The sequence below is a fragment of the Lithobates pipiens genome, unplaced genomic scaffold (assembly GCF_037356315.1).
Source record: "Lithobates pipiens isolate NorthernLeopardFrog02 unplaced genomic scaffold, aLitPip1_a1.2 Scaffold_27, whole genome shotgun sequence".
NCBI classification, from domain to species: domain Eukaryota; kingdom Metazoa; phylum Chordata; class Amphibia; order Anura; family Ranidae; genus Lithobates; species Lithobates pipiens.
Window position 1 is genome coordinate 115,158,152 of NW_027507788.1, and position 26,588 is coordinate 115,184,739.

The following is a 26,588-nucleotide window of genomic DNA, read 5'->3' on the forward strand; positions in this document are numbered from 1 at the left end:
GACAGGCATTTGAGGGGGGCGGATCATAGATAGAGCTGGAGGAGCGGGTTACATGTTCCCAAAGGTGAACTTCTCTTTTAAAGCAGGTTTAAACCTTCCTATCCTCCATCTATAGCCAAGGAAGCTGCAATCTTGGCCTTTGTTTGATCTACAGTTGCCATGGTACTGCTTGTGTAATCAGCTATGACACCAGCCATTTGATGATCTGACAGTTGGTTTGAGAGTTAACATAAGAACACTGATAACTGTAACCATTATCATTCCATTGAATTTGGCTGTTTTGGGAAATGGTTAAATCATTGGTGTTAATTCCACTTTAGCTACATGATGCTTACCTCTCCTTCAGCGGTCTCATGTCCTGGTTTCTTCCGGGTGCAGGACTGCAGCCACCTACATTGGCCAGCATGGGACAATGTCATTTGTGTGCAAAGCAGAAGTTTAATTGTTCCAGCATACTGGAAGGTAAACAGAGCTGTGCTTGAGCAAGAAGAGACATTGTTTGTCTTCTGCAAAAAAGAGCCTGCATCCTTGCAGTTTCTGAAAGCTGGAATTTAGTTCTGCTATAAGTCCAAAGAGATTTGAAAATTACAGGCACATGGCTACCATGAACATACTTATTCTTGTGTTAAATATTTGTGTATAGAGCCTAATGTCTGTTCCTATCTTCAGTAAGCTTCACTTGGACAACACATTCTGTCTATGTCAACAGCAGCAAACTAGAGCTATTTCCACTGAGTGCAATGGTTACAAGAAGGCCCTATGCAGACATAAGGGGACAAAAATAAAACTAGCACAAACCAAAAATCCTATGACGTTGCCATTCCTTAGACTATTGCATTTGTCTAAATTATACATAAATCTGCATTTAAGTTCAGTTTTGATTGGAAGGGTTAGAGCCTCTGTCAGCTTTTTATAGCTGTGATTGCCCCAGTTTGGGAGCTTTACCTCATTTCCTGTCTGTAAAGGACACCATTTCTCCAACTGGATACATACAAAACAAACATTTTTAGTAGAGTGACACTGGGGTAGAACGTCTGACATTGCTTTTATTGCTGTCTTTGCCTTCCTGTCCTGACAACTGCATGTCATTTTTCTTGTACAGCCATAAGAGGGACAGGAAGTGAGGAAAACTATCCCCAGTTGGGTAACAGACAGAAATGAAAACCTAACAGGAATTGTAACTCTACCATACTCTAATCTAAAACTAAAATATGTTTTGGCTATAGTCCGGAGTTTGTTTATATGCCATAATCATTAGCCTTTTTGTATAGCTAATAACAGAAAGTAATAGGTATCATCATGGTCTAACCCATAATTTGCGTCTCTGCTTAAGGGTATTTCCATACAGCCAAAACCTGATATTTTCCCTTTCCTTGTCTTTTCCTACCCAGAATTCCCTTTCACCCCGACTCCTACAGACCAACCGGACCGGAGAGAATCCTCCATGTTCCCAGCAGCAATCATTGGAGGGGCAGTGGGTGGAGCAGTGCTAGTGCTAGCTGTTTCTGTCATCCTGTTTGTGGTGCTTCGAAGGAGACATCACACCTTTAAAGGAGACTACAACACTAAGAAACACATCTATGGAAATGGTTATAGTAAGGCAGGTGTGGCACAGCATCCACCTATGGCACAGAGTTTGCAATACCCAGAGGATTCTGATGATGAGAAGAAGCCAGGCCCTGTTGGAAGCATCAGCTATGAAGACGAGGAAGACGATGAGGGTATAGATGGACGTAAACTGAGCACAAAGTATGATGATGAATCTAAGCGCCCTTATTTCACAGTAGAGGAGGGAGAACGATGTGCCTATGGTGAGGATAGAACTCTAGGGTTCCAATATGAACCTGAGGATCTGCCCGATAATCTGGTTGCCCAGAACGATGGTTCTTACATCTCAAAAAAGGAATGGTACGTGTAAGAGAGATGTGCCAAATAAACTGACCTTTGCAGTTGGACACATGCACATGCCATTATCCCTGAGATGGTAGACTTTCAGCTGTTGGGAGAAATGATCACGTGATGAAAGCAATGTCTTATCTCTTGATATATGAATATAATATCTTTTTTATGCCTCATACCTGCAGGGTCATTGTCACCTGCAAAGTCCCCATACCCAACTGTTAAACTTCCAGACTTCTAGTTCCTCGTCATGTTATGTTGTACGACTTATGAACAGGGTGACTACGTTATAGTGTTTAAGTTCATTTACACAAGTTGACACACACTAAGCATGCTTTTCTTTTCAAAGGGTTAGCATACACCATTGTGCAGCCTATCCAACTGTACAGCATAGCCATTATACACCCAATAGCATGTAATGTTCTTGGCTTTATCAGTATGCCACTGATGCTCATTACGAGAGCCTACTACTGAAGAGAAACATAATGCAAATAATAAAACCACACTTGAGGTACGTTCACAAAAACAATAATATCACATTACTTAGCATATCAAAGCTTATCACTTTGAAACACCACTATTGATGCATGCATTACTAACTTGTTGTAAATGAACACAACGTAAACTGCCTTCCTTCATTATTTGCTCTGAAACACTGGAATTTATCGCTGGGTACTTTGTAGCTTTTTTATAATTGTTATTTTTTTTATTTCTTTGTGTGTTTTGAGGGGTTTTGTTTTATTCCAGATACAGAGGCTGCTATGCCATAATATATTTTATCCTGCATGTTGCAGGGTAAGCAAATGACAGTGAAGCTGGTGGTTAGTGACAATGTTGGGGACTTTAGTGTATCCTTATTTCTGCCTGGGACAGTGTTGGTATTTCTGATCAAGATTTATGTATATTAGCATACTGACATATGAAATATTTCCATTGCTCCTGTCCTCCATGCTTCCATACAAACAGCACTGCACTTACAACTACCAAAGTGGCAAAACCATCCTATACAAAGGCATAGATGCAGACTACTATCAACAGCTGCTCCGCGGATATTATAAAGAAACCATGGATTGTAAAAAAAAAAAAAAAAGACATCCACGAATGGTGAAGAATGTTTTTTGCTTAAGAGCAAACATTTAATTAAACGAAAGCGTAATGCCAAAATGACTTACTGCTACTATCTTACGATCTGTAAGATTCATTGATCCCTACTTTGTGTTTAAGGATATTCAGATGTAACATTTTGCTGTGCTAAGGGTGAGAGCCTCCAAGTTCAGGGATCTAAATGCTTACAAGAAGATAAAAGATTTGAAAAATATCACTCACCTTGGTAGGATGCAAGGATGAGAAATTGTGTTGGTAGTTTTTACCTTTTGTGAGATCTGAGGCTTTTAGAAATGTTATCCTTGTTTATGACCTTGTTTAAAGCCAAGCTGGATATTTACACAGGGGACCGCAAGATGCAGCATCCATGGACTACAAGTAGAATCACTCATACTGGTTATCTATAAGTGGTAATGTCCAGCTCTCCCACTATGGGGTTTGTCTTATTGTTTGCTTTTTTTTATGTTTAATTCATATAAATCATGTTATAGCATATTCATTCTACACTGTGTCCTTATAGAACAATCATTCTAGCTATATAAAACCAGCAGATATAGAAAACTGAATGACAATTCCCAAGCACTTTAAGAAAAGTTTTGAGTTTGTGTTTCATGTGGGACTGTCGTTGTGATTCACAGATTTTGTGTACATCTAGATGCACTTGACTGAATGTGTGGTAGCTTTTTCTTGGAAGGTGAGAACCTTCTAAGCACAGTATTCAAAAAAAATGTGCCTCATACTAAACACACGCACACGCACACATATGGGTGAGCATACTCATCACTACTATGTATCATGCATTGTAATGCACTATGCAATGCCATCCTTTATATGTTGATGTATTAATGGCAGTCTTGATGGCACATTTTAACTATATCTGAATATTGAATCGTCTCATGGCAGTTAGTATCATGAGATTTATAGCTATGTGGTAGCTACCATAGTTGTGAAGGGTTGCAGGCAATCCGGGGGCCACAAGGCTAGATGAGGTCCCTCTGAACGCACAGCTCATCGTCACAGCATAAAACCCAAGACCTGACACACTGGGGTAGATTTACCAAGGGAGCAGAGCATGTTCCATTTTCAAAGTGAAGTTTTTCTTAGCTTTAGTGAATGAGGTAAAGCTAGGTGAAAAAACACTTTGCTAAGAATACTCAAACACGTGTTAGGAAAAAAACAGGATGTATGTATACAATTGGATAATTGATATGAGCACAGTGTTACCTCTTCACAAAGTAAATTTTCACTTACCTTATTTAATAAGATGAAATTATGTTGACTCATCCAGTGGGTATTTAAATTGAACAAAGTTTGACCTCATTTGCTAAGCTAAGTGAACAGGCTCTACTCCTTTAGTAAGTCAACCCTGCTATGCAGAGGAAAGTAGGTGTGCTCAAAAGACACAGCATAATAATATAACTCGTCATAAGTGTCCTGGACCTCAGGTCTGCCCATGCCAAGACCAAAAGGTCACAGGCCCTTAAAGTGCACCAAAGCACAGAGATGTCTGTGATGTCTAATTGTGCCTTTGATGTTTTTTTATGCCCATGCCCCTACCTATTTATCTTCTCATTGTGGGCACCAAATAATGACAATGTTTTCTGTAAAGAATGCAGTGTGATCTCCCTGCTTTGCTTGTGGGTAAAGTAATGACATCACAGAAAGATATCTTCCCTCTGGAAACTAGAAGATCAAACAGTTCTTTGGATGTTTGCAGGGATCTGAGATGTCTTTGAATAAGCTAGTGACTGCTTTTTGTGATTAATAATCTTCTTACAGGATTGGTACTTAAATATATGGCTACATGTAGGCATGTGCAGTCCACTAGCTCCATTGAATACGTTTTACAGTAAGCATTAAAGACACATTTTAAAGTGAACCTGTGCTTTGCGTATTTTTGCTAAATCAACGGATTCACTTTAAATCCCCAGAGCAGCTTATACTTACATTCCTATCACTCCTATGCATTACATTCAGGGAGAAAATAGAAGTAGAGTCAGTCCGAGTTGGAGCTAATGGTCTACGGAGACTTTCCCTGCTTTATGTATGGCTCTGGTGTCTAATGCCGCGTACACACGATCAGAATTTTGGCCAGAAAAAGCTGTCATTGTTTTCCCAACGGAATTCCAACGGGATTTCACTCAAGCTGTCTTGCATACACACAGTCACACCAAATTCCAACCATCAAGAACGCGGTGATGTACAACAGGTACGACGGGACTAGAAAAAGGAAGTTCAATGCCCAGTAGCCAATAGCTTCCATCTCGTAGTTGAATCTGAGCATGCATGTTTTTTTGCACGTCGGAATTGCGTATACAAAATCGGAATTTCCATCTGAAAAATTCAGAACATCTCAATCTTTTGCTGGCGGAAATTCGGCGAGCAAAATTCCGATGGAGCATACACACAGTCACATTTTCTGCCAAAAAGCTCTCATCGGTCTTTTGCTGGCCGAAATTCCGATTGTGTGTATGCGGCATAAGTGGCCAGTTCCCAAGTACCAGCACCATCTCATCAGAGAAAATAGAGTCACAAGTACAAGGTATGTCTCCTCGCTCCCAGTGAGTATAAGTTGCTGCAGAGGCTGGAATTAAAGTGAACTCGTTTTGCGCTACATGGGCAAAGCACAGAGGTTTGTAACCTCTAAAGGCATACTCCACATTTTCAACTATATTTCATGTTACACCATATTTAGCATGTAGCATTAAACATGGTCGTAGTTCACAACCCTTGAATCCCCCCCCCCCACCCCCCACAAACACACACACACACCTTCCTTTTACCTGAATTTTGTTGTGCTTCTCCCTTCAGTATACTGGTGTTTTTTTGTTTTTTTTATTTAGCTCAGCTGTGCTGGCAAAGCCATGCAGGCATCTGTGAATGGGAAGACTACATTTCCCATCGTCCACAGAGGCAGAGGGGCTCACATAACCTGCCTGCACTGCATTTGTAGTCCATTGTTTACTTCCTACAGCCCCATACTAGAAGGTCCATAACTCCATATGGACCTGGGGGTAAAACAATGTAGAAGCCAGCACCCGAAACGCACTGACCGTTGTTGCAATGTACTGCAGGCTTTGATGTAAAAATGTAATGAAAGCGTGTTTTTTTTTTTATCATTAATGTGGATGCATTTAGTACATTTTTACAACTGTTGGACTTTGTCTTTAAAGTTATTACTATAGCAAATAGCAGTATATAAGCCAGGAGTCTTGCAGTAGTCTAGCCTAGAATATCTAGAGGCATTGGTTAAGAATGTTTTCAGCGCATGAGCTATAAAACAAGGCTGTTATGCCATTGGCTAGTAGCTCTGTAGATTTTAGGATAATGACAGTTCTGGCTTGGATTCACAAGGAAACACAAACCACACTATTGCCACAAGAAGCCAATCTGACATGCAGTATCACGTACTTGAACTTTCACCTGGTACAGATCTAGGACAGTGGCCTGAAGATGGGTGAGGTTGTTTTCAGCAGTCTGTAATTAATATAATTTGTTAAATCCAATTTTTAACAGCAGTAAGAAAAACATTTAACATAATAAATATGTATTGATAAGATTCTGCTCAAAGTCAATTACCTGTTGTATATAATAAAGCTTACCACAGCAATGCATTTCAGTCTTTACATGCACCCAGCCTTTATTGTCATGATTAGAGATTTTGAGGCATTAGTTGATCTAAAACCAAATTACTAGACTACAACATTAATGGCCACAGTGGCAATAGGTAGGGCCCAAGGATTCCAGCAACTTATGTAGTCATAAAATATTCATAGGCATACATGATGGCTAGACAATTATATAGAGATTCTTAAACTGAAAATCATTTTTAAAATATTTGAAAATAAAAATAAAACCAGTTAAAAATAAGAGATTTTTGCCAGTGAATATACTGATTCCAGCTAAAATAACCATGGGTTCTAAAATAGAACTATGACACTTACTACAATTGTCATAATAAAAAGCATTTTAGGCCAACTGTGTCCTGGCCTTTATAGGAGATCATATAAGTTGCAATTGGCGATGTATTTTATATATATTCTTATCTGCACTTGATATATTTTTAGCTACACTTATTTCAAGTTTCCACTCCATGTCATCGTATGTGTTCTTATTCTCCAGTGTAGGAAATACTGGGAGTAAGAAAAGGGCCCACTTCTTATGCTAGCTTCTAAAAACGATTATATCTACAGTCCTTACTGTTCTTATAAAATGATGGCCATGATGTAATCAAAATGGATCTGATATTTGATGCATAGGTTACACATTTTTTTATTTTTTTGCGTATACATTATTTATTGGATATTCCACTTTTACAGTTCCTCAATGACCTGTTGGATGCTCCCATTTTATAGATCTGCTTAAACGGCTGCCCAAAAATCAACTCCTTAGTGTTTTTCTGTTTATACAGTTTGGGTCTCATGGGAATATCTGATTTCCCAATAATTCACTTAACTGAAAGCTAGAAGCATATCATCTGTGTTACCACTGCAGAATCAATATCAACGTGTTATTGTTTCTGTACAACAATATGATTCTTTCTGCTCCCATCATTTTCGAACACTTTGGGATTTGTGTAATAACACAAAGGAATCAAATGCACTAGTCTGCAGAAGGCATTATTATTCATGAATTATTAAGTCCAATGTCTTCCCAAAAAAGACTTTCCTGCCATGTGGTCTATGAAGGATCTACAAGGTCTTTTATGTTCGGAGGTGTTTCAGTACAATAAAATACTCCAAAGTGTTGAGTGTAAACGTACAAGTACAGTATGTGCATTGTTAATAAAAAAAAAAGAAATTTCTGCACGTGATTGGATGATGTGAACCCAGGTTCACTTCATTCTGCTTTATTATAGTACTTCACTCCCTTAGGCTAGGTCATGGGTGCTCAACCTGTAGCCCTCCAGCTGTTGCAGAACTACAAGTCCCATGAGGCATTGCAAGCAGCTGATAGTTACGAGCTTGACTCCCAGCGGTAGAGGCATGATGGGAATTTTAGTTTTGCAACAGCTGGAGGGCCACAGGTTGAGCACCCATGGGCTAGGTTCACATTAGCCCTCATGGTAAAATAAGGCTGCGAATTGCGTCACACTGCTTTTTTTTTTTTTTTTTACAGTGTCACCTACTACCACATTAAGGATCTCTCCACAGAAAAGTGCAGGCATGCATTTTTCCACACCATACATCATACCAACATTGCGGAGCGAATGGGGGGGGGGGGGGGTGGCGGCACATAGAGAATAATTGATTTCTATGTGCTGTAGTGGTGACCTGCATTTATCTGATGTGGGGAAACACAGGTCACCGCATATAGTGTGAACAATCCCTTAGTGTTTGGGAATTAGTGGGTCCATACAACATAAAAATAAATTTTTTCTTAATTTTAAAGTTTTCATTTGACACAGCAAATTAATTTATTTAATATTGATGCATTTATGATTTTATTCTTTATTCGACTGTTCATTTTTTTTTTACAAAAACACAAGCTGTAAAAGTTTTAATAGAATAGAGCTGTAAACATATTCATAAAAGAATCCCATACAGGACACATATCGCACTAAAAGGCTTTTCAGTAAAAAAAAAAAAAAAACATAGGGGAAGCCTCTGCAATAGAATGACGCTCTGTTGAAATTAAAATTAAGAAACTATTTAAGAGTGAGAAACAGGGATAGCTCTTGCACACCTCACAATATGGTGGATTGGAAAAAAAAGCAGTCTATGTCAACATATAGCTGGTCACGAACAAGAAAGTCACTTTTAAAAAAAAGAAGTACAGTGAGTTTTTAGTGTGCAAATATTTAGAATTTTTAAGCGCATTACACATGGGCTGAATGCCGGTCAACATTGGCTGGTTTATTAAAAACCGTTCGACATTCGGCCTGTGTGTGTGGTACCTTGTCCAAGAGAAGCCAGCCATTTGGCCAGCTTCTTCGGACATGCATGCTGGAAAACCAGCAGCCGACTGACTCCCGATCAGCGCTCTCAGGCAATGGCTGAGAGCGTTGATCGGAGTGTTCTGGCGGAGGGGGGAATCCCCCTGTCAGAACACAGCAAGGGAGATCCCTGTCCTGATGTCTGATTGTTAGTACAGCAGCTCCGACTGGAGCTGACAGGTTTTTTAATAGTGTGTACCAGGCTTCATTGTAATGCTTGATGTATTTTAAAGAAGGAGCTCTTGTGCTCAATACAATTACCTCTCTTAACAACTTTGGAGATAAGATATAATGCCTTTGCCAGTGTAGCTAAGATGCTCTGCTGCTGACTATTTGATTGCATCCAAATAGATTTATACAACATGGCCAACATTTGATAAATTCTGATTTATCTCAATCCCTGATGAAGGAGGAGTGATTTGACCCCAAAATGTGTTGGCTGTTGCTTTGTGAATCATTAAAGCTCTTTGGAATTGCTTTACAATCTTGGTCTGTTGTTCAGACCTGTTTTAGTAGGATTAATATACTTAAAGTATAGACTGTTCACTTAACAAAGTGAATATTTACTTGATCAAGTCAAAGGAAAATAAAATAAAAAAACTCACCTTAAACACAATGGTTAGATTTTTCAGAGCCAACCTATTTTTACGATAGTTGTCTTTAATTGTAGTAAAGTAGGAAAGTTTCACACCAACAAGTTTTAGACTGTAGATTTGTTACACTGTTGATGGAATTTATTATCCAATAATAAGAGTCCTACCGAGCACAAGATAAGAGTCCCCTTACTCAAAATTTATATTTAGGTTTTAAGTTCCCATTGGTCAAACATTGGGCCATATAGCAATTAATATAAATTTTTAGTACATTGAATTAATATGTTCCTTGTTTAACCCACCTTATTCTTACTGTTGTTGAAAATTAGATGTCACCAGTATGAGATTTTAGGCTACATAGCAGGAACCATGTATGTCTTTGCCATACTCTGATCAATGTCTTTTGTTCTGTTTTAAATATATTTGGCTTATTTCTTTTTTACGGAATACTGTTTAAATGTACAAATCTCTAGTGCTCTAAACACGTTATACTCTATGTATGTTTCTGTATGTCAAGGGAAGTGCTTCGTGTAGACTGATTGTCAAGTGTTGAGCTTTAAGATACATATTGATTTTTCCATGTACTCTCATCATGCAGGTGGTAAAACATATTAAGGGCAAGTCTCATGGGCTGATGAGGTTAACCACAGCTTACTTCAGGTGCTTTTAAATGAGAAATGTCACAGAAAAATCTCTAAGTCATGGTAAATTGCATTGCCGCATATCACCAGTTTCCCAATTGAACTCAATTATTAGTTTGTATTTCTTTATAAAGTGATCCCCCGCATACTTGCTGTTGACATCTAGAAGCCATAAGAGCAGTTTATATACCTTGTTAAGTCTTGAAGGACACCGCTTTATGGGTTCCTTTCAAATGAAATGCAAAGTACATTAATTCATAACAACCAATCGGCAACTGTCTTTCATTGTTCTGACTGCTCTTAGCTGATGACAGGTATAATACCATTGCTTGATGTGCATGACTGCTCTTTACATTACCCGATGCAAACAGCCCAATATAGAATCAATCAATCAAGGATCTACTGGGTTTTTCTCACATCTGTTGTCAACAAATAATGACAGAGAAAATAGTTTGTATCCTCCAGTGCCATAACAGAAGGTCCATACCTCTAGTTTAAATGAAAAATTCCAAACAAAATTGACGTACCTTTTTTCCCACAAATAGAGCTTTTATTTGGTGTTATTTGATCACCTCTGCGGTTTTTATTTTTTGAGCTATAAACAAAAGAAGAGTGACAAGTTTGAAAAAAACACAATATATTTTAACTTTTTGCTATAATATCCCAAATTAAAAAAAAAACAAATGTTTTCCTCAGTTTAGGCCGATATGTATTCTTCTACATACTTTTGGCAGAAAAAAATCACAATAAGTGTATATAGATTGGTTTGCGCAAAATAGGGGATAGATTTATGGGATAGATTTATGGCATTTTTACTATTATTATTTTTTTTACTAGTAATGGCGGCGATCTGCAATTTTTATCATGACTGTGACATTGTGGTGGGCATATCAGACACTTTTGACACTATTTTGGGACCACTGACAGTTATACAGTGATCAGTGCTATAAATGTCACTGGCAGAGTGATTCTAACTGTAGGGGGAGGGGACTGACTGAGGGAGGAGACAGATCGCTGTTCATACTTAATATGAACACACGATCTGTCTCCGCTCCCCTTACAGGACGTGGATCTGTGTGTTTTACACACACTCTACCGAGCGATTGCAGCCACCGGGCATGCGCATCGGCACCTCAGTGACGTGGCAGGCGAGTGCGCCCCTTAATACCGCCGGGAAGCCGAAGACATCATATGACGCCCACCCAGGATGGGAGATTCTATCTGTGGATGTCATATGACAATGGGCGGGTAGTAAAGTAGTCAAAACATCAATTCATGTACTATACAACAGTATTCAGGCTGGAAGAGGGAGAAGCAAGGTCAGGAGCCAAACAGGTGAACTGTATGCAAATATGCTGACAGGTAAAGGGATCATAGTGAACATCATTGGTCTTCTGCTGTTCCTCACTGTCTAGGCTGGAGAGGAGAGTGGAGAGAAGACACCACTGCCTCCCTTCGACAATCTATAACCATAACAGACAATGTGGTGTCGCCAGCCTGGCTTTTCCGTCTGGCATGGCTATGTAAATCTCTGGACTGGAAGGATAAAAATACAAATAATTAATCAAGCAAAACAGATCCTTTATATCTATTTCACCTGTGCATTTACAGATTTGCCTGAAATGAAATTTACTAAACAATAAAAAAAACTGCATCAGGGGTGGTACTTAACATAAACCAAATGTGCCCTGTATGCTGGGGGCTGCTGTGCTTGATTGAAATCTGAAGTCCTCTGCCCCCCGGATACTCCCACAGAGGTGATGGTACAGTATCATAGGTATCCATCAAGAGCTGATTATGCCTGGCCTTTCCGCTCTGTGCTACATTCATAGAAGCTGTACTATTGGTTCCCACAATGAAGAGAGTATGGAATCACGAATGAAAGGTCTGCCTCCTCCAATCACAGAATGTTCTTCATTGTGGGAACTGATAGTACAGCTTCTAATAGAAGCACAAGGGTAGAAACGATTGGCATAGTTGGCATTGATGAGCGGCTGTCACACGTGCAGACACATATATTAACCACCACAGCATGAATTTTATTGGAACACAGTAGCTACTAGCAAATAGGACACTTCTTGTTCATGGTGAGTACCTCCCTGACTTTATGCATCCCAGTTATTCATGTATTTGACATATTTTTCTGTAAAAAAAAAAATAGAAATGAAAGTTTTTTCCATATAGTTTAATAAACCGTATGTGTCTAGAGGAGTATGTGAAAACTAGCACAGAATCCTATCTCTCCGATGCAGTCTTCAGGGACCGCTAACTGCGTGAGTGAAGCAGGGAATCAATATGTTCAATCTTCATCATTATAGAACTAGAACTGATTGACATATCTTTTAATGACCTGTGTGTCTGTGTTCAGCTGTTTCTGAATCTGACACACAGTTTTCTCATAATTGTGGAAGGGGGAGCTGACAAATAGAAATCAGAACTTGGATATCTAGGCAAACCAGTAAATACACGGGCAAACTACAGATATATTTAATATTTTACTCACATCAGGATTTGTCATTTTGGCCAGCTGCTTTTGGGATACGCACACGTGTTCTAGTCAGGACCAAGGATGAGAGGAGTGATTCTAGTAAAATTGATCTATCCTCTGTTGAAATTTGGGAAAAATTTGCCTCTAATTTTGCCAGGTGGTGGTTCTTCTGTGACATTTCTTGAAGAAAATGACCTACCTTTTAAAACCCTCCCAAGGCCATGAAAACTCTCCAAGCCTTCCCTAGCAAAATAACAGCACGTCATGGCAAATGAAATGGTCTAATGGGCATACACACACAGTTTGAAACCTGGGGATAATTGTGGCTTGGTTTGGTAGTGACAAGCCTATAGGGGATTACATTATGGTAATATGGTCCACTAAACAAACACGTTTGATGTGGCAATACACTGTAAAAAAAAAAAAAAAAAAAAGGTAATCCTGACAATAAACAGGCAACAAACAGGCAATATTAGCAGTGTGTATGCATCAAAAAGCCAACTGTGATGAAACACCAGGCAATGTTGACAAAAGACAGGCAACAAATGGGCAATAAACAAAACACATGGACAACCATTATAGTATTTAGGTACTAATCAGTCAACTGTTACAACTGTTTAAAAAAACTATTAGATAAGCACCTGAATGACTGCAACATTCAGGAATATACAATGTTATACTGACATATAATCACACACATAGGTTGGACTTGATGGACTTGTGTCTTTTTTCAACGTCACCTACTATGTAACTATGTATGTGGGCAACAATCAGCCAATTGTTAAGCCGCGTACACACGGGCGGACTGTATGGCCAACTTAGTCCGTCAGACAATCCGACGGACAGTCCGTCCTACTTTCGAATGAACGGACTTGACCACACACGGATGCACAAACAGTCTGTCGAAAGTTTGCGCGATGATGTGTACAGCACGTACGACGGGACTAGAAATAGGAAGTCCAATACACAGCAATGCAACCTTTCGCCGTGTAAATCCTTTCTGAGCATGCGCCATACTTAGTCCGTCGAACTAGCCTACTCACGAGCGGATTGTCCGCTGAAACCAAAGTCTGACGGACAATATTACGGAAATTCCAAAATACTTAGTCCGCCAGACTGCACGCTGAAAAAGTCCGCTGAAGCCCACACACGAGCGGACTGTCCGCTGAAATGTGTTTCGACGGACTAAGTTGGCCAGACAGTCCACCCGTGTGTACGCGGCTTTACAGTACATGGGCAGCCACCTGGAAGTCATTACAATACAACATATGTTTTTACAATATATAATTTGATGTCTAAGCTAATGAGAGGCCACTTTTGACAAAAGAACAGGTCCAGGATAGGTAAAAACGACATCCCCTAATGCTTATAAGCCATTTCAAGACTGTTGCACCCTTAAAATCCACTTCCATTTTCAATTTCCCAAGACTTCAATGCATATATCCAAAATGTCCTAATTGTTTGGCAAAGACAAAAATCTTAATTTCATTTATTCCTAGTCTGAATGATTGTTCTATTACTTTCTAGTTTAGCATTTCTGCTTAAGCTCACTAGATACAAAGGATGATAGACAATGTGTGTAATCATATGATTGGCTGTACAGAATTCATTTGAAAGGTAAAACAGTAACTATATACTTATCCCAGATGTGTATTTTATTGTTTGGTAGACATCTCCCTTTAATACATTACAAGTATGTAAGCCCTTGTACACACGGTCGGAGATTCCGACAACCAAATCCGTCGGATTTTGTCCGAAACTGTTGTATACACACGGTCGGACGAAGTTGTCGGAAAATCCGATCATTCAGAATGTGATGACGTTATTTCGTTACGACGGGACTACGTTCAGGTTAGTAGCCAATAGCTTTGATGTAGGAATTTGATCTGAGCATGCGTGGCACTTTGTCCAATCGGAATTCTCTACACATGATCGGAGTATGTCCGATCGGAGCATTTTGTCTGAAAATATTTCCGGCAAGTTGGAAAATTTGGTCCGACGGATATTCCAACAGAAACAGTCTGATGCAGACCACACACAGTCGGAATATCCAACAAAACTCTCCGATCAGACACATTCCGACGGAATCTCCGATCGTGTGTACAAGGGATAAGGGTGATACCATTAAATTTACCAGATTACTGAACCATTGTTATGTTGAACTTGTCAGTTTACAAAATCACTTTGCAGTGATGTCTCCCCCTGCCCCCCCCACATGCAATGGTTAATATCATTAAGCCTAGGGGTAATGACTAGGGTTACATACTTAACCTCACTGCTCGCTCCCCAGGCAGCCGACACTGTTCTCCACTCTCCAATGCTACCAACAAGTGGACAGATCCTTGGCATTCTTACATATAATGCAGAATTGCTGGGCCTGCCCTGTGACTGGTCTATCAGCAAAGAGGAGTGTCTTTGGGGGACCGGTTGTAAAGCAGGGAGGAAGTCTGCAGGTGTGAGGAATAAGGTAAGTAAATAGCCCTCTTCCTGATCCTTTAGACAACTATTCCTTGCAGTGTGTGTGTATGGAGGGGGTGGCCCTACTGCATAGTGAATTTTTTTAATTTTGACATCTGTACCAATCATTTTCCTTAAGCCCTTATACACACGGTCGGACATTCCGATGGAAAGTGTCCGATCAGACCGTGTTGTCGGATAATCCGACCGTGTGTGGGTTTCATCTGACTTTTTCCGTCGGAATGTCCGATCGACAAAGTTTGAGAGCTGGATATAAAAGTTTTCCGACAACATGATCCGATCAGACTTTGTCCGATCATTTGTAGAGAATTCCGATTGGACAAAGTGCCACGCATGCTCATATCAAATTCCTAGACCAAAGCTATTGGCTACTAGCCTGAACGTAGTCCCGTCATAACTAAATAACGTCATCGCGTTCCGAACGATCAGATTTTCCGACAACTTTGTCCGACCGTGTGTATGCAACACCAGTTTCGGACAAAATCTGTCTGAAAAAATCCACCGGATTTTGTTGTCAGAATGTCCGACCATGTATACAAGGGCTAAGAGTTTTAAGGGCATATGTTGATAGGCTTTGGGCCTTTGTAATACAAATGAATTCAGCTTTCATTCAGGTGCATTTCACTTGCATTTGAGATCAGATTAGGAAGCTACTAAGATCATTCAGAGTTCATTGACAGGTACATTTGCTATCCTAAGCTACTTCAAGCTGCTTTTGCCTTTTCATTGCCTTGTATGAGGTGAGAAGCATTTCTGATGCCAGGTTGACACAGGCGCTAACTTACCATAAAAACTAAAGGTAATCCTCTTACCTCACCCTCATGTTTCAAACACATTGTGGTTAAACGTATTTTAGGACTATTTCATATCACATCTTGGACACACAAAGTAAGGTTTATTGTGATGTACATCAAAGTTATGATAAATGTATTTATAGCTGTAATTTCTTGTGTGGGTACATGTCTTCACAGCTGTAACGCCTGACGCACCTAATATCTCACAGTTTTTTAAGCAGGAAACATTATTTTTATTCAATAACTTGTATACATTTGTAGAAAGCACTCGCTTGCGCAATCTGTTGGAATAGGATGTTGTGATTCTTGGAGATCACTCTTTGATAGTATTGCAGACCAACTATAATGTCATCTTGGAAATTACTATAGTTATTTTATCATTCTGAAATAAAAAAAAAAGTGACTCGTTATGTACCACTTTCTTTTTGTCATGAATGCTTTAAGGCAGACCTACACATATCCCCATCTTCTAGCACTTTGTGTGAAAACCCAATTTTAGCAAAAACTATTTTTTTTTGTAAATTTTCAATAAAGGGTCCCCATTGAGTGGATTTCTGCTTACCCTTTTGATTTAAGGGTATTAGGAAACAAATAAGGAAAATCGGGAACATGGTCCACAGTAAAAACATTTTTTTTGCTTTGGATATAGTTGAAAAAGTTAGGATCTCTACCAGGTTTTGAAGCTGAATTCAGTGATATACAGATATCGTCTAAACCAGTGGTTTCCAAACCGCGTTCCTTTGCTTGCTTTTATCTGGCCCTTGAGGCATTATTCTTCCACTGATGCCAACAATGGGGCACTATTCCTTCCACTGATACCAAGTTTGAGGCATAATTCCTACCACTAACATCAAAAAATGGGGCACCATTCCTCCCTCTGACACCAACTATTTCTTCCCCTAATACCAAACATCAGGCATTGTTTACTCCCACTGGGCACAGTCCTGCCCCCCCTAAATTCTGAAGGACAGTAAGCTGAGCCTTTCTTTAGAAAGTTTGGAGACCCCTGTATGTATGTATGTATATTCTTGGTGTGCTTTGTGTACTTCTTCCAGATCTGTAAAGTAATGCGGTGTGAAGGCTGTGTACACTAATAATAATAACTGGGTTTGCCAATGTACTTGGTGCACATAAAGTTATCTTATATTCTTTGTGGGTGTCGAAGAAAATATTTATATGAAAAATGTTGAGCCCAGAGTTTAGCTTTAAAAGCTGTGTCCCCATTAGGAACATATCCCCTCATTTCCAGTTCCAATGGCAAGAGGTCAGATAGAGAACAATTGGTGGGAAATCTCTCCAATGGAAAGAGAAACAAAAACTAAAAATCTTTATTTTACTAGCGGGAGGAATGGTTACCACATCTGTGAGGTTCGAATTGCCCCCTCTAACTGTTCAACTGACAAACATTACTTTCTGTTTTTGCCCTTTTGTCACAAGACATAATATGTGCGAATTCCCCAAACAAGGACATAGAGCACATTTAAAATCTGACAGAGTTTCCGATCTTTTACTCATATAGGAAAATAAAAAAAATGATGGTTTCAGTTGGGCTTTGGATGGAATCTGTCATGCAAAATGATGGGAGCTATAACTTTCTTTACTGCCTGGTAAATCACAGGAGTCGTTTTACTAAAGTTGTAAAGGCTGTTCACTTTGTAAATTGCATGTTCCCTTAGCTCCATATATATAAGATGAAGTTTATCTTGAACACAAGTCAGGTGCAAGGGCCAAAAAAAAGACACCCGTGATGCATATAATTAAATCAAACCCAACTACACGTTATTTACTACGCACATTAGTGAGCAGACTCTATTCCTTTACTAAATCAGCCCCTCTGAGTCAGAACAAGTAAATGTGTGTTATTTCTGCCAACACTTAAAATATAGATAATTGTTCCAGACCCCGATGAACCAAGTAGTGAAAGGAAAGGGATGAGAGCCCCGGAGCCACCACTTTTACAAGTCAAATGCCATTGCTTTTGTATTTATGTCCTGGCAGGTATATTTCTTAAGCTGGTCATATCGATTTCTCTCGTCTAGCCCGCTGGGGCTAAAAAGTTTGATGATGAGGAAATCTGCTGCCGGCATCCGTGTCTGTCAGAATACCCAAACAGTGACTGCATTCGATTTGCTGTCATCAATTTTCAGTCTTTTTTTTTCTGCTCGAAGTTTGACGAGCCGGTATCATTCTCAAAGCCATGTATGGGCAGCTTTTGTAAATCCTCCCCGTCCTCTAAAAATCTTAATGTAAAGGCCCGTACACACGATTGGACTTTGTACAAACTTTCCCGTGGACTTTTGTACAAAGGGCATTGGCCATTGGCCCGTGCTGCTGTCAATTAAATCCTGCAAGGAGAGGCAGCTGAGAGGCAGCTGAGCTGTGCTGTGTGTGTCTATGGACGCACACAGCTCGGCTTGTAAGCTGACCCATACATGTGCCCCTATAGCACACAGTTTGCAATGGGGTACACGTAGGAAAGGAGCAGCCGAGAACAGGGGACCCCAGAAGAGGAAGTAGACCACTCTATTTTTTTTAAAGTTTTTATTTTCACCCCAGTTTTCAGCATCTCAAACATTATTTCACTGATGTCTGTTTGAATCATAGACCATACTAGCTGTAATGTACTCAGGTTAATATACCAAAAATTTGGAGCTCTTCCATTTTCAAATTAAATGACAGTAAATAATGAAGCATCACCCATGGTATAAACTCAATTACGTGTGCGGAAAATAACGAATAAATCTTTTTTTTTTTTCACTACAGTATTGGTTGGTTGAAGTGAGCATGGCTTTATCTTATTTGACAAAGCTTTAATGCCTATGTATAAAGTGAAAAAAATACTTTTCTTGTTTGCCTAGTTTTTAACAATATTTTACTACTTTGCTAAAGTATATCTAAACCCTAAAGCATAAGTGTCATATTTTACATCCTTATAGACCTTTAATGTAGTAGCTGCATTTGTTTTAATTTTGTTCACACTTTTTTCCTTTTTTATCACCTTCTAATCCTGCAAATATTTCTCTACTGTATCTATGGAAAGAGCCATGGTTATCATACAGCCTGGATGTCAAACATGTTGCCATTTGTTCATTTATATTACACCATGGCTTGATGAGACTAGTAATTTACACAAGATAGATAAGAGTGTTTTGCTCGCTTGTTATTTCACAGGAAGTGACAAGGACGCAAGGGGGGTTATTTACAAAAAGCAAAGCCACTTTGCACTACAAGTGCAAACTACAAGTGCAAAGTGCACTTGGAAGTGCAGTCACTGTAAATCTGAGGGGTAGATCTGAAATGAGGGGAAGCTTTGTTGATTTTATTATCCAATCATGTGCAAGCTAAAATGCTGTTTTTCTTTTCCTTGCATGTCCCCCTCGGATCTACAGCGACTTTACTTCCAAGTGCACTTTCAGAGCAATTTCAAGTGTTCTTTCCACTTGTAGTGCAAAGTGGATTTGCCTTTAGTAAATAACCCCCATATTCCTTGCAACATCAACAGAAAATGTCTACACTTGCTAAAATATTCTTAGCCTAAAAAAAACGAATGTAGCCACTATATTGCAGGACTGTAAACAGCAATCTATGACATTTTTGTTTTGGGGTTTACATATACTTTAGCTCATTGGTAGCTCATTGTTGGACAACCTCGGCCCTCCTGCTGTGGTGAAACTACAAGTCCCATGAGACATTGCAAGACCCTGACAATTACAGGCATGACTTCTAGAGGCAGAGGCATGATGGGATTTGTAGTTTCACCACAGCTGGAGTGCTGCCTACCCCTGCTTTAGCTTTAATAACTTTTCACATTCTGGTTTAAAATGTAAATGGTCTGACCAACTTTTAGGCTACTATTTTTGCTACTTGATTTATTCACATCTTTGTTCACTCTTGTTTATAAAGATTGATCTAATGGTGTTTTCAGCATCTGAAATCACTGATTCACTTTTTTGCAAATCAATGATTTTTAAAGTGTTACTAAAACCCACAACAGTAAAATCGTTCTGCATATGCAGTAAAGCATGCTTGTTATACTCACTGTGGAACCTAAGAGGTTAATCCTCCAAATTGTGTAAAAAGGCTATTTGATCCTGTCTTCTCTGATCCTCCCCTTCTTCCACTGTCTCCATCCACCTCCTGATAGAACATGCTCAGTTTGGTGTGTATTGCTAGAGAGCTTTTTTTTTCTTGGGAGAGTGCATGTGATCAACACAGGCCAATCAGCGCTGTCCAGACAGAAGGTCAGGGGTCCAGCAACCTCATAAGTCAGAGTACAATGAAAACTCCTCCTATAAGCTTTAACCAGACACTGATAGAAGTCACAAGACTACTATATACTGCTGATGAGAAAAGGTATTTAGCAGTTTATATTTATTTAAATAATTGCATTTCCATGTTCTGTATACTGCGGGAGACCAGATATAGTGAATGCAGAGTCTGTGGTTTAGTAACACTTTAAGCAGTTTTGGTGAATTATAACCATATTGGCTTCATCTACTATATGGGGAACTTAAGAAATGTAGCAAATTTTATTGATTTAGTTCACATTTTACATTACTTTTATATTGGCGTTTATGATTATTTCAAGGGAACCTTAAGGCTGGGTTCACACTAGAGCATGGAGTGGCTCACAGCTGGAGTCTGGTGCGCCTCCATTGACCGTTGTATTCCGAGTTCAGCCCGAATTTTGGGCTGAATTCAGTCCTGAAATGGACCAAAAGATGCACAGGACTCCTGTACAATCGCACCAGACCTGCTCCGGAGATGTGTGAACCGGCTCCATAGAGAGCCAGTAACAATCTCCTGACATGTGAATTGGATACGGAAAAGCCACATCCAATTCGCATAAGTGTGAACCCAGCCTTAATGGTTTTGGACCAACTTTATTTTATTTTTATTTTTTTTTTTTTTTTAATAGTTACTGTATCTGTTTGTATACCTATATACAATCTTTTACAAATAAACCTTCAGGCTGGGTTCACACTTATGCAAATTGGATGAGGGTTTCCACGCATCCAATTTGCATGACAGGAGAGTGTGACTGGCTCTCAATAGAGTCGGTTCACAAATCTACAGTAGAGCGGCTGCAGAGAACATTGCAAAAGGGTCCTGTGCGTCTTTGGCTCCAATTCAGGCAAAAAGTCAGACCTGATTCGCCCCTGAAACGGACAATGGGGACGCACTGGACCCCCTGCTGCGAGCCCTCCGCAAACTGCGTGAACCCAGCCTTATGTCATGGCGAAGGATTCCAAAGTCACTTTAGGTTGCAGAGACAGCCCAGCAGACAGCACAAACTCAACTTATCTGATTTAGAATTGGTACAGAGCCTTCTAATAAGGGATAACTAACTCTGGTGAGTCATAGTAATTTAAATGATCCACAAGAACACATATGAAGATCACCACCATTTGGTAATACATGAAATGACCTAAAAAAAATTGGATTTTACGGGCAAAAAAAAAAATATATAGAATATATATAAATCTATATATATATATATAGAGAGAGAGAGAGAGAGAGAGAGAGAGAGAGAAACTTCACATATAGAAAGTATAATGTATTGTAGAAAAATTGTAAAAAAATCTCATGGTGATAATACAAACATTATAAGAATAGCATTATTAACATTGCACATTTGTATAAATAAAATTTGCAAACATTGCACATAGGGATATTGGAACCATGAAGTGGCACAGAGGGATATCCAACGCGTTTCAAAGTTATTGTTATAAATCTTCTTCAGGGAATAATACCACTTCTGGAAAAAACAGCTTTATATTAATTCAGAGCCAACAATTGGGTCTGAATTTGTATTAATGTTTTACTAATATAAAACTGTTTTTTTCAGAAGTGGTATTATCCCTGAAGAATATTTATAACAATAACTTTGAAACTCATTGGATATTCCTCTCTGCAGCATTCCTTGTTAGAAACCATGATTCAGGGGACCAGCAAGTAGATTGGAATTCCCACTTCATGGTTCAAATAGCCCTATGTGCAATGTATACACATTTTATTCTTGCTATTCTTATGATGTTTGTATTATCACCATGAGATTTTTTACAATTTTTCTACAATAAATTATACTTTCTATATGTGAAGTTTTTCTCTCTCTATATATTTTTTATTGCCCATAAAATCCATTTTTTTAGGTCATTTCATGTACTGTGGCGAGTCATTGCTCTGTCTAATTCACTTGTAAACAAGAGGCTTTATTTTAATGAAGCAATTGAGTCTAGAAATAAAAATATATACAATATTTCATATTTACCTGATCAAAAAATATTTTTAAAACTTTTTTTTTATTCCGACCATAATAAATAATGTAAAAAATGATATACAAACCCATAATACATATCACGTCAGTCTGTGAAATGTAATGGTAAGACCGTTTTTTGCTTTGGTCAATGTTCACAGTGAGCAGGTTATAATCCCAGAATTCCATCAGAGGTTTCTTTAGATAGAGGTCACAATAAATAGGCCCTTACTTGTGTGGAAAGTCATTTTAGACCTAATTGTAGACTTTTAACCTGGCTGAAATTTGAATGATTTTCTGTTGCGACATCTGAATGCTGAAGTTCAAGATTATATTTTCTCCTACTTGTCATTTCAGCTCGTTCTTTGTGTGTTATATTCACCAGAGTGTAGAGTTGTCAACAGTTTGCCTTTTGCTGCTCTTTTTACTATAATTACAGTACTTCAAATCAACAGTTGGGAACCCATTTTTTTCAGCTCTCTAGTCCATCATTCACTGCTTTATAAAAGATATTTGGCCATTTAATTTAATGGCCAACATTTATTTACATGCTCTATATAAATGAAACACTAAATTACCCTAAAAATGTCAGAATTTTGATTTTTTTTTTTTATCACTAGTGACTTTTGCTCATTCTCTCCTATTTGTGACATTTTGCATTTAATGCCTTATATTCGGAAACTCTTTTCTTTATTTGGGTGTTTTAAAAATAAATGCAAAAAAATGCTAAAACATGTGAAAAAGTAGTAAAGTGCAGTATGACATAAGGAAGGGAGAACTGTGCATTTTATAATTAGTCTCTCCAGAAGTTTTATTAGAGGACCACATACCCATATGTAAGGAGAGTGAAGGAGGCAGAACACACACATACAGTATATACGTTATATATGCAATCTCACAAGGAAGAGGTGACAACTTCATTTGGCTTTTTAATTGGCACCTCATTTCTAATGGTAGTTTAGAATGGAACTGACCTTTAAGGATTTTTAGCTGGCATTTATTGCATTTTCTGGAGTACTCCCTTTGCTCAAAGTGGTAGTAAACGCCCCTTATCGTTTTCAGCCAAGGAAGCTGCCATCTTTGCCTCTGTTTAATCTTCAGCTGCTATGGTGCTGCACATGTAATTCGTTATGACACCAGCCATTGGATGGTTTGATAGTTTGGCTGAGAGCACAGCCAATGTGCAGTTAGCATTCCCGGCATGCCTTTTTTTTTAACTGTTTAAATCGACGGGTTTACTTCCACTTTAAATTCTTTGTCCCAGCCAGCCCTGATTTTCTAACAATGGATCTCAACAAAATAGTTAGCAGTATTGTCTATGACCTCTAAACTGACTTCTCTTTTGGCCACTGTAAATATATTTGTATATTTGGAATCTGGTGCGAAAATGCTCTTTTAGGATGTTATAAACAAGAAAAAGTGGATTGATTTACTAAAGGGGTAAAGAATATTTACTTGGCTTACTTTATAAGTTAAGCCTTGTTCACTTTGATTGGATCACCCAGTCCCATGCATGGGAAAATAAAATAACGATGTTTTCTCCCCCCCCCCGCCCGATTGGATGATCAAAGTGAATGTAGATTCTTCTCTTTCGCAAAGTTAAAAGAAAATTCACTTTGCAGATGGAAAATTCTCTACTCCTTTAGTAAATTGGCCCCAAAGGGTTCACTATAGCTTACATATATCCTTCATGCAAACACCACAGCACTAGGAGACCTTACTGCTACACCAAGTTAGGCAACATTTGAAGAAATGTGAATATTTTCTGATCTGGTACATTCTATTTCAGCCCTGAAAAGCATTGATTTCATTCTGTCCTTGGTACATGTTGTATCCCTTCTTTGTATATAATACTGGCTCTATGACATTTTTGTTTAGCACATCTTGTATGAAGGTGTACATGCTTTGCATATAGAACTGTACACATGTATGAAAGCATTTCTTACCATCCGAATCCTTTCCAATCCCATTTTTAGTGTGAGGTCTGGAAGGAACTCCACAGCATCCTAGTGAATTTTGTGCTGTAATTTTGTAAAGGCATGGCACTTTTATTTGATTTCTGTATTTTTGTTTAACAGTTATTTTTTCTGTAATGTGTGTTTGGTTGAGGGTGGCAATTCCCAATGTAGGACTTTGGGAGGACTATATTTTTGTCTTGTACACATTTAATGGTTAAAAGAAATGTGATGTACATTTTATAAAATAAAGTTCTGTAAAATAATATACTTTGCATCACAGGTCAAACCCTGTGATGCCTCTGTATTTCTTGCTGTAATGGCAATGTTGTTCAGATGGCTCTAACCAATGTTTTTCTTTTCGTTTACATCCCTTTAAACGTATGTGACTCAGGTCTCTGAATGTCATTTGTATGAGTGTGAAGGTTTTGCAGCTTCTCTCCTGAAACCATGCTGTGTTCTGAAGTACAGCGCTACATAGACATTTAGGAGGTCGATTTACTAAAGGAATAGAGACTTTCCAGATGAATGTTCACTTAGCCCAGTGAATATTGTGAATGTTGTGTTCACTTCAATCTGCCAATCGCTTGCAACTGAAAATCCTGCTTTTTTCATATCACTCTTGTATGTGATTTGGTATAAGTGAATACAGCTTCACTTTATTTACTATGCTATAAAATGCATTCAATAAAAAAATATATAAAAATCAAATTTCTTAATCAGTTTAGGCCAATATTTATTCTGCTACATGTTTTTGGTGAAAAAAAATCCCAATAAGCGTATTGATTGGTTTGCACAAAAGTTATGTCGTCTACAAACTATGGGATTATTTTATGGAATTTTTATTTATTTATTTTCTACTAGTAATGGCGGTGATTAGTGACTTATAGCAGGACTGTGACTTTGCTGTGGGCTAATTGGATACACAGGGGTTTATTTACTAAAGACAAATAGACCGTGCACTTTTGAAAATCCAGTTTCACTCTGCAAGTGCAGTTGCTCCAGAGCTTAGTAAATGAGGTAAAGGTTTACTCTGCAAAGAACAACCAATCACATGCAAGGAAAATAAATACAAACTGTATTTTTGCTTGCACATAATTGGATGATGGGTGTCAGCAGAGCTCTCCCCCATTTACTAAGTTCTTAGGCAAGTGCACTTGCAGAGTGACACTGCACTTTCAAAAGTGCACAGTCTAGTTGCCTTTAGTAAAGTAGTAGTGTTCCTGCTTAGCAGAAACATAGGACCTCTGTCTTCCCTACGAACAGAACAGCGATCTGCCTTATTTACATAGGCAGACTGCCGCTCTGCCTCGGTCAGGAGCGATCGGTTGCATCCAGTAGGAGTGGGTCGCCGGCATCCCGGAATTGCAAAATCACATACCTGTAAGCGATTTTGCGCAGAGGAGCCGCCATCCCGCAGTACATGTACATGGGGTGGTTGGCAAGAGGTTAAAGTAGAACTATAGGCAAAGCTTTTTATTTTATTTTTGGATAGAGTAAGGAAGGGTTATAACCCCTGTAAGGGTTATTTTTGCCATCTGTGCGGCATGTCAGAGATTTCCCTTGACTTCCTGTCCCATAGCCAAACAGGAAGCGAGAGGAAATCCCTGCAAATTAAGGGAATTTCTTGGGGACCCCCAGGTCACCAGAACTTGTGTCCCCTATTGGTACATTTTCCCTCTATTACTTTTCTGGGGACAACCCAAAATATGGCATTTACTCCTACCTTCACTTTCAATGATAAGAGTAAATAGGACAGGGCGAATCTCCCTAACGGGCACAGACTAATAAAAATTGACAGATGTTCTAATTCTTCTCTCCTCTATCCGAAACTAAAACAAAAAGTTTTGCCTTTAATTGTACTCTAACTATGGCTCTCCAGTTGTTCAGGAACTACAATTCCCATAATGCACAGTCATGTCTGTGAATGTCAGAGATTTACAATGCCTCATGGGATGTGTTGTTCCGCAACAGCTGGAGGGCTGTAGTTTGGAGATGCATCCTTTAAGCTAAAGGCTTCTACTCTTTTAGGGCAAGTTCACCCCAGATGCAGTCCACTGAGTTCTTATTCTACATCGCAAATGCATAGACCGTGTATAACATGGATTCCAAGGGAAATGCACATTTCTACAACTGAGATGAAGAAAAAAGAGGGAACATGGAAAATGCATCCAGAGTGCAGAAATTGTGGTGTGAATTTGACCTCATTAGACCTTTAGAGTAGCACCAAACTACAAAAGAAGAGTTTTCCTCTGGTGGTACTTTGTAAGGCAAGAGCTCAGGGAGCTCTTGTCCTACATAGTCCCACTGGAGGAAAACTGTTCTTTTGTAGCTTGTCTGATCCAGGGATATAGGCATAACCCCCCATCCTATAAACATATAGCTTACTTTCAAAATTTTAGAGTAGCACCAATGAAAATTATTTTCATTAAAGTGCACTTATGC

General features: G+C 38.9%; 1 protein-coding gene across 4 annotated transcripts in view; it reads left to right on the forward strand.

Moving 5' to 3' along the window:
- Positions 1–26,588, forward strand: part of NECTIN1 (nectin cell adhesion molecule 1) — a 440,283-nt gene that overhangs the window by 175,655 nt on the left and 238,040 nt on the right. Inside the window, exon 6 of one of the 4 annotated variants that reach the window (XM_077457382.1) lies at positions 1,392–24,411. The exons of the other annotated variants lie outside the window; for them this stretch is intronic. Within the exon in view, the coding sequence (XP_077313508.1) occupies positions 1,392–1,918 (527 nt within the window). The 3' untranslated portion in view covers positions 1,919–24,411. Of the gene's footprint in view, positions 1–1,391; positions 24,412–26,588 lie in introns of those variants that run through there. 4 annotated transcript variants of the gene reach the window in all.